A 9,624-nucleotide genomic window follows, 5' to 3' on the forward strand; every position below is an offset into this window, starting at 1 on the left:
ACGAACTTTCCGACGGATTTTCCGTCTGTAATTACAGACAGAATTTCAGACGGATTTTCTGTCTGTAATTACAGACGGATTTTCAGACGGATTTTTCGTCTGTAATTACAGACAGATTTTCAGACAGATTTTCTGTCTGTAATTACAGACGGATTTTCAGACAGATTTTTCATCTGTAATTATAGACTTACAGACGGATTTTCAGACAGATTTTCCGTCTGTAATTACAGACAGATTTTTCGACAGATTTTCTGTCTGTAATTTGAACTTTGGAAAATTATCTCATACTCTGATTACAGACAGAAAATCCTTCTGTAAATCCGTCAGTAAGGTAAAATAATTTTTTTTTATTTTTCTAATTACAAAATAAGCTTGTTTTCATACAAAATAAATATAAATTTAATACAAATTTTTATCTAATTTGTATTCGAATATTTATAATATTTCAAAAGATAAACAAACTCATCGTATTATCAAACTAAAAGAAAAATACTATAAACAAGCAAGTCAATATAATTCAAAACATAAACAAAATGTATTGATCATCAACTATAATAATAAGTAACAACCATACATCAAAGTGTGTTGATACATCAACTATAATTCAAAACATAAACTCAATGTATTGTTCAAATATACTAAGTTATGCAAATAACAAGACTATATAACTGTCCTCAAAATCTTGTGAGCTTGTTTCATCAAGTGAACATAGGGGATCACAGTTCCAGATTCAGTTGGTAAGTCCTGAAAACATTTATATCATTAGAAATAAAAGTGATTATTGAATTTACTGCAACCCCAGAATCAAAATTAAAATTTTTCATTTTATGATAAACACTTATTAGTTATTACCTGCTAAGACTAAACCAACACTCTTAAGAGCATCATCGGATCCCGAAGCCATTACTGGGAAAAAGACAAGATTTGAGTTACTCAGTTCATAAATGATGAGAGGAATTTCAAAAAAAGTAAAACACACACATGGCAATCAATATATAGACACACACACACACACATGGCAAAAGAAAGTAAAACATTACGAGCATAACACCACTGCCATCTGCAACTTTACAACCAGATAGCAGAATAGGGTTCTTAGAATTCTTTTCAACCTGCAAAAAGGAAAATGATTATCAAACTTAACAAATGAGACAAGTAATTTTTCTTATTCAGCACATAATAGAAAAAAACACTTACAATATTGCTCTCCCCCGTCATACTAGATTGAGATCTCAACTCTTCTACCTCCTCCAATTACCTTCTCATGCAGAGAGAAATTTTAAAGATTGAAAAAAAATATATAAATATGATAAGGAGGATGCTATAATAATAATAGTAATAATAAAGAAGTACAGAGAAGCAAAAATCAAACCTCCAAACGAATGTTTCTCTTCTCCTCATTTAGGTCCCGAAACTGAAGAGACTGCTTATAATCACTTATAGCTACAAAAGGAAGCGGAGAAAGAAAGAGAGTGATGCACACTTCAAACGATAATATTACTACAGATGTAACTATTGTGATAAGTGATAACCTCCATAATATATAACAAAGTTATATAAAAAAATCAAGTTGAGAAACAGAACCATAGAACATGTTTGAATGCTTTATTAGAAACTTTACAAAGACAAAATATTGGCATAGTACCTGTAACAACAATAACAAGAATAACTGCAAAAGCAATGCTTCCACCATCATACCATCCTTCCTTAATACCCTGAAATATAAAATTAATTCTTCTATGGATGAAAACCTATTTGGCTATTTCTCAACATTTAAAAACATATTCCTAATCAACCTATTTCTCAACATTTAAAATTTACTCTACCACATTTTCTCACCTCAGATTTTATCCCCAGTACTAATGAAGCTGTAGCAGCTACCATTGAAATAATCAAGGTCAGATCCTTGCAAGCATCCCAAACAAACATCTATTATAGACAACATAAACAAAGACATCAGCCATGGCAAAAAGAATGATAAAGTTAACCAAAAATCATTCTTTAATATATTGAGAAAAAAGACTTATTAATGAGAAAGAAAGGAGAGAACCTCAGCTTCAACAAGAGATTCGTTGTCATCTGCATAAGCCATGTTTGACAACAAAATCTACATGATGCAACAGATAAAGTTAATGACCAAACTCAAAGACAGGCAGTAAAGCAGTTATTAAGGAAACAGTGGGGTGAATTTTTGTATCTTTTGATAAAAGAAGAATATCACTGAGACGAAGAAAAGATTAGAAATGTACTTAAGGAAAATAAAGCATAAATGCAACATAAGAATGTAAAAACATGGCTACATAAGAATGAGTAGAAAAAATTAATATGATGATGAAGATGAAGAGTTTAACTGAATGTCACTCACAGAAGCAAATTCATGGCCAGGAAGAATAGCAGCAATCTCCTCCAACATAGAACCCAGTGTTAGTGAAGGACATCTCCTGAGAAAGGCACATGCCTTAAAAGCCTTGACCATGGCAGTTTTCTGGTCCTCAGTAGTAACAAAAGGCAGAATTGGTCATCTAATATAAGAAAGTTTATTGGTCATGAAGTAGTACATACAAGTAGTACTCATCAATTATATTAGGCACAAAACAGTGGTTTAATAATAACTAACAACTTCAAGCAAGGAAAAATACTACCAATCACAAATGCAAAACATGAGAAAACTTACTCCCAATTTCATAAGCAATCCAAGAGGAAAAGCACCTAAATCTTGTGAATTGGGAAAAGGAAACTAGTATACTACTTGTATACACAAATAATCACGAGAAGATTGACTCACCACTATTCAATTTTTTTGCAGACTCCTTGAAAAGATACGCTGCCTAATAGGAAGAATAATTAATTAAAATCCATTTAATGTCTGATAGATGAGCAATTATAAAGAGAACCAGCCAAGGAACCAAACTTTGATGACTTGAACATGCCCTCTAATCTTTCTCAGCACTTGCTCCTTTTCTTCTTCTTTCTTCAGGTCCAAGATGTAGCGAAATCGGCGAGAAGCGTTAAGCACAAGCGCTGCTTGCTAAAAAAAAGAAGAGAATTTTTGTCTAGTCATTAGAAAAGCACTAACCTCCAGAAAATGAAAACTAATACATAGCCTAAAAGCAGCAAAAAATAGAATAATCAAATAGAACTCCTTTTGAATCCTTTTTGGGCATGGCTTTACATTGGTTTTGATATACAGAACAAGTTCTCTCATAATTATGCACATGCCCAAAAAGAACCAAATCAACCTGGTTCAATTCAATCCAAGAATAAATATATAAAGTGAACAAAAAATTTAAGGGTCTATATAGTCTATGGAACTTGATTTACTAACTACGAAACTCATTGGCTAATAGCAATGGCTCCACAGCTGCAACAAAATTTTTGTCAGCAGATGAATGATCTGAGGTATACATTGGCCTATGTCTGTAAACATTTTAAAATATTATGATCAATGAATATATATACTGTGAAATTGAATAAGCCTATGATTTAAACTAAACTAAACCAAACTCACCCCATGAATATTAGCCATGGAGTTTTTTGTCTATTAACTGAAGCCATGTCCTTTTTCATCCATGCATACTACAAAAAATAGTGCAGTTAAATTACATGTATTAAAAAACTTATAATATTAAACCATAGATATGAACATGATAAGAAAAAGGTTAAAGTATATTTTTGTCCTTGAAGATTTTGAAAAATTTTAAAAATATCTTTTAATGTTTAATTTGTTTTAATTTATTCTCTTATGCTTTAAATATGTCTCAATTATATCCTTGAGGGTTAATACGGTTAAAAGAGATGTTCACATAACAATGATATGTTGACGTGTTAGTGACATGTCAGATTGTGACGTAATATGAAAAAAGCTTCTCTGAATTTACCTACTCAGAATTTTGTGACCAATCATGCTCAGTTGATATAACAGTGAAATGAACACTTGCTTGTTCAATAGAGTGATGTTGGCATTAGAAAATATGTTTCATATGCTACTCCACATTCCCCACCAGAATCAGGAGTGATGTATACTAAACCAGAATTCACATAATCCCTGAGTATATAATAAAGTATATTATAAACCATAAGCCTAGTAATTAATGATAACATCACTACTTTAATTCCATTAATGATTATGATATAATGATAATAATAATAACAATAATATTACCTCTCATGGTTCTCAATTGCTGTCATATAAGAAACTATGGAAGCTACTGGATTAATAAGGCTAAGGAAGAAATCCCATTCTGCTAGAAAACCAGTGGCATAGCTTATGTCTCCAATGTGGAACACTGAATCTACATTCTCAGATTTCACTTCTTCATCTATAGCTGAAATAACTGAAAGTGCTCCTGGCTATGAATGAAAAATGAAGTAAAAAATTAGCATTATCCATCTTCTTCTCTCTTTTTTTTTATTTTTTATTTTTATCAATAACATATATCAGACCTGAAAATCCGTCCATCTTATAGAATTCAAATCCACCAGTCATAATTGAATCCCATATCTGGAAACTCAAATCATCCCTTATCCCTTATCCCATATATAGTTTTTTGTTCCTAAATCTACAAACAAATTTATGCACACCATTAACAAGAAATGGATGCAAGGAATGGATGCACACAAAGGAATGGATGCACACCACAATGAACTCTAGCAAAACCTTGCTGAATTCCACTCAATTAACATTATCAGATACACTCTAAAGTTTATTGAACAAAATATAAAAAATCTGCCAATTCGAATGCAATGGTTATTCGCATCAGTCACCATCCAACAATTAGATTTTGAATTAACTAAAAAGTAAGAAAATAAAAATCAGAGTGACAAAAAAGAAAAACAAAGCATACTGCTGGGGATCTTCACTCGACCATAGATGGTGTAACCTTCAGCGGACCTGAAAAAAAAACAAAGTAGGATTAAAATCGATCCACATAACATAATTCTAAACCAGAGAGAACAAACGGAAAATTAGGGTTAAGGGACGAGAATTAGGGTTAAGAAAAACAGGGAAGGGACAGGGTTAGGGCTAGGGATAATGAAATCGGAACAGAATCACAATGGAAGGGTTAGGGCTAGGGACAAGAAGGAGGCGGAGGCCTACCTGAACTAACAGCGATGAGAGAAGACGATGACAAACCTCCGGCGAGGAGAGAAGAAGCAGCGCCGAGAGCAGCGACAGAGGGAGCTCGTAAGACAAGAGCACGGCTGAGAGAGCTCGTGTGACGACGAAAGGAGCAAACACATTGAGAGCGGCGGTGGAAGGAGCTCGTGCGACGCGAGCCGCGGCGGCGGCGGTGACGGCAACAGCGGAGGACGTCACATCTTCAATGGAGCTTCAATGGAGAGAGAGAGAGAGAGAAGGCATGGGAGTAATTCACGTGAAAAAAAGTGAACTGCAGTACTCGGGAGTAGAGTGACTCATCTCCTTATTTTAATATATTTCCGACGAAAAATTTAAATTACAGACGAAAAAATCCGTCTGTAATAATTTAATAAAAGACAGCGTTTTGTCTATTTAATTACAGACGGATTTTCCGTCTGTAACTATTTCTCACTGAAAAAAATTAATTTTTCCGACGGAATTATCGACGGATTCTCTTTTCCGTCTGTAATTTATGCTAATCCATTTTTTTGTTTTCCGACAAAAAATCCCTCTGAAATTCCCTCTGTATTTCAGTGGGATAAAATCCGTCGGAAATATCCGTCTGTAATAACTAATTTTCTAGTAGTGTGTGGAGAAAAAAATTAGCTATATCGATTAGCTTACTAAAAGTCTAGTATACTTTAACGCTTAGTGACGAGATTTATAAATTAGGGTAAAAAACCCAAATAAACCAAGTTGAAAAGTTTATTACCCAAATCAGCCAAAACAAAAATTATTTCAGCAATCCACCAATGACCATTTATATATAATTCGAATCAATATGATTCGAACTACAAATACATGTAATTCGAAACAACTTGTTTCGAATTACGTTTGAATGAATATGCATGTAATTCGAATCAAGTAGATTCGAATTAGAGAAGGGTAAATCGAATTGACTCGATTCGAATTAGTAGGCTCACGTGACTCTATGGAATTCGAATCATATTGATTCGAATTATTCAATATTGGTGACACTAGGTAGTTCGAATTAAGTTGATTCGAATTACTAGTGAGTTGCCTATATCATGCTACGTTAGTTGGATATATATCATATTTTTTTTCACATTCTTACTTGGATAGATAGATATATATCTTATAGTTGATACAAAAAATATTTACTGTATAATTTTATTTTTTTAAATTAATTACATTCATATAGATATGTGTTTGTAAGTATAAAAATATAATTTTTTTAAATAATAAAAATGTTAATAATTTAATTTAGATCAATTTTTAAAAAAATTATATATTTTATTATTATTTAGATTGAATGAAATATTAATAAATATTATAGTTGTATCATTAAATTTACAAAAAAATTTAAATACAAGAATAGTTACAGAAATTGTGTTTGTTTTGTTGGTATCAAAATCCTCCTCTACTAAATACGAATTTTTCATATTTTACATTCTTTTCACTATTTATATCAACTAACTCTTCCCTTCTCTGTTGTATTTAAGCAACTAATCTTCATTCCTTATAAATCATTCACAATTCTAAACTATACGCTTTTTTTTAATTTATTTTTATTATTTAGTTAGATTTGAAACTGATCACTATTTCCTAAAGAGAATTTAAACAACACGTTTCCAAGTTCTTTAGAAGAGAGTGGGAGTACAAGTGAGTACGAGAGTTTGAACAGTATGCTATTTTTTCTAAAAGAGCCACTAGCAGACTCTCTCTGTACTAATCCAATATTTTATTTTTTAGCGTGTTGTTACTTTAAATAGAATAATAGCAGTTTGAAATCTAATTTATAAGGATTAGAGAAATAAAACTAATGAACGAAAAATTTAAATAAGTAATGAAAGAAGTTGCCAAATCAAAAAGATTGAAATTTAAATAAAATTTTGATATATTAAAAGTTTAAATATGCGTATTTCTTGTACCAGTTATAAATTTAAAAATAAATTTAAATAAAATTTTATGTACTCTTTTTTTTTATTATCGAAGATAGTGAGACTCGAATCTGTAACCTCTTAATTTAGTATGAAAAAATTATGTCATTTGAGTTATAATTTATTGGTTTATATACTTTTTTCTAAATTATATTTCTATATTCGAATTACTATATAATTTTATTTTACTGTATAATTTTAAAAATATTCTGTAACCAAATTTATATAATTAATGATAAATAAGGTAAATTCTGGCTATTTTTTTTGTCTACCTAACAATATTAATCCCTAATATTTTTGTTAGGGTACAAATTTGCCACCACAACTACTGGCTACCTAGCAATATTAATCCCTAATTTTTAATTTTTAATTTTATTGTCAAATAATAAAAAATATAATTTTAATTTTAATAATACTTTTTAAATATTTCTAAAATTGTGTAATCATCAATATATATATATATATAATATTTTTAGAAAAATAAAATTATACAGTAAATATCTTTTGTATCAACTATAAGATATATATCCAACTATCCAAGTAAGAATGTGAAAAAAATTTGATATATATCCAACTAACGTAGCATTATATAGGCAACTCACTAGTAATTCGAATCAACTTAATTCGAACTACCTAGTGTCACCAACATTGAATAATTCGAATCAATATGATTCGAACTCCATAGAGTCACATGAGCCTACTAATTCGAATCGAGTCAATTCGATTTAGCCTTCTCTAATTCGAATCTACTTGATTCGAATTACATGCATATCCATTCAAACGTAATTCGAAGCAAGTTGTTTCGAATTACATGCATTTGTAGTTCGAATCAATATGATTCGAATTATATTTAAATGGTCATTGGTGGATTGCTGAAAAAATTTTTGTTTTGGCTGATTTGGATAATAAACTTCTCAGCTTGATTTATTTGAGTTTTTTACCCTTATATTAAGGTTTCTTTATTCTCCTTTTTTAAATTTTCTTCTCTAATTTAGTCAGATTTTTAATAGTAAAAAGTTTCGTGCTGCAATATATGTCATGACAATAGCCATAATATTATTCATAAACCAAAATTTTAACAGTAAAAATTAAATTAACATAGGAGAAAATATAATTATTTTATATGATTAAGAAAATTGGTCACTCTTATGGCATATAAAAATGATTTTACATGACTTTTTTTTTTCTTTTAAAAATGAGAATAAACTGTTATGTGATATAAATACGGTAGAGTCTTATTTTAGATGATTTAAATATGTAGAGCAAAAATTAATAATTATCTGATTAAAAGAATAGATCAAATAAAAAATAATTCGACGAAAACTCTGTATTATGTGAACAAGAGAGATCTAATATAAATAATGCATGACATAATTCAATATTTTCATTTTATCCATGTAACGAATTCTACCACACTGACTAATTCATGTGAGAACTGTTACTCATATAGACTTGAAGAAAATAATCTTATTTCAACTTTAAATATTAGGATACATTGTTTTTTTTTTTTTAAATTTTAGACAAATTTACTGTACCTCCAGCGAACTCCATAATATTTCTAGAGTTTGTTGCACCCCGATAAATTAGACAATTAGATTTCTAATTAATATTATTATAAGATAAATTTATCCTTTTTTTAGAAGGATTAATTTCTTGAGAACCTCTTTAGTAACAAAAAATTGTTAAAAATCAAAGTGTTTGATTTAAACTTTTTTGGATCAAATCGAATGTTTAGTTTTAATTTTGAGTTAAAATATAGGGTAAAGTGTCAATTTTTTTCTTAATTTAGTTTTTGATTTTGTAAAATTTCAATGTAATTATTTACTGATGATTTATTTGATTCATATTCAAGATTATAAGAGAGACTAAATAAAATTATAAAATATAATTTTAATGGCTAAATTTTAAAATTTTGGAAAAAAAATTTATATTATATATACACTTTTAATGACAAAATATATAATAAACAAAAGAATATAATCTTCAAAGGAAAGAAAAGTTAAAAAAAAAAAAAGTTGTATGGCATGTTACGGCACCGTACGAAATGTACGTTGTTGAGACGACCAGACTGACACAATTCATGTGAGAATATTATGATGAATCCATCCATGTTGGGCTCTGCACGAAACTATGTGCCCTATGCTTCCACTTCTTTCCCTTCAAACCACCAGACTGTAACTAACAAGTGACAATGCAATGCTAATGTGACTCCTAAATTTGAGGCTTTTTTTTATTTAAATAAAATAGTCTCATTCTAAATTTATCTGATTCTTCTAAAATTATTTTTAAAATATAAATATTTTTTTAATAATATATAAATCATGCGAAAATTTTATAATTTATATAATACGTTAATCATTCTTAGTCCTCAGCAGGATGTCATAATTTATGTTCAATTTGACATACTTTCGATATGTAGGTATAATTTATCCTCAAGTTAATAAAGTTTAGAGACCCAAAATAATGTATAAAAAGTATGAGTCTATAAATACACAAAGATGGTATAAAATTTATTGAGTTTGAGAGAAATTTAAAAAAGATGTAATTTAAAGTATTATTTACATTTATATTTTTTTGTGAGAT

At 29.5% G+C, this 9,624-nt stretch overlaps 1 protein-coding gene across 5 annotated transcripts; it reads right to left on the minus strand.

The window, feature by feature from the left end:
* Positions 537-3,582, minus strand: LOC107633681 (calcium-transporting ATPase 5, plasma membrane-type). 5 transcript variants are annotated; one of them, XM_021123387.1, is made up of 13 exons: positions 3,509-3,582; positions 3,326-3,417; positions 2,912-3,028; positions 2,675-2,828; positions 2,366-2,485; positions 2,051-2,107; positions 1,840-1,929; positions 1,646-1,715; positions 1,373-1,443; positions 1,198-1,258; positions 1,041-1,112; positions 853-906; positions 537-744 (listed from the first exon to the last, which is right to left on the minus strand). In XM_021123387.1, exons 4-10 carry the CDS (start codon positions 2,684-2,686, stop codon positions 1,220-1,222), a joined length of 459 nt encoding a protein of 152 aa, XP_020979046.1. In that variant the 5' UTR covers positions 2,687-2,828; positions 2,912-3,028; positions 3,326-3,417; positions 3,509-3,582; the 3' UTR covers positions 537-744; positions 853-906; positions 1,041-1,112; positions 1,198-1,219. The 5 variants fall into 5 exon arrangements, with proteins under 5 accessions (XP_020979046.1, XP_016192773.1, XP_020979051.1 ...); XM_016337287.2 differs by lacking the exon at positions 3,326-3,417 and having other exon boundaries at positions 3,509-3,576; XM_021123392.1 differs by lacking the exons at positions 3,326-3,417; positions 3,509-3,582 and having other exon boundaries at positions 2,786-2,925.

The sequence above is a fragment of the Arachis ipaensis genome, chromosome B01 (assembly GCF_000816755.2).
Source record: "Arachis ipaensis cultivar K30076 chromosome B01, Araip1.1, whole genome shotgun sequence".
Classification (NCBI taxonomy): Eukaryota; Viridiplantae; Streptophyta; class Magnoliopsida; order Fabales; family Fabaceae; genus Arachis; species Arachis ipaensis.

Coding starts and splice junctions, on each gene's coding strand:
- LOC107633681 (XM_021123387.1), bottom strand. Junction 1,444..1,645: donor TCTTGTTATTGTTGTTACAG/GTACTATGCCAA, acceptor TTCCTTTTGTAG/CTATAAGTGATTATAAGCAG. Junction 1,259..1,372: donor AGAGAAACATTCGTTTGGAG/GTTTGATTTTTG, acceptor CTGCATGAGAAG/GTAATTGGAGGAGGTAGAAG.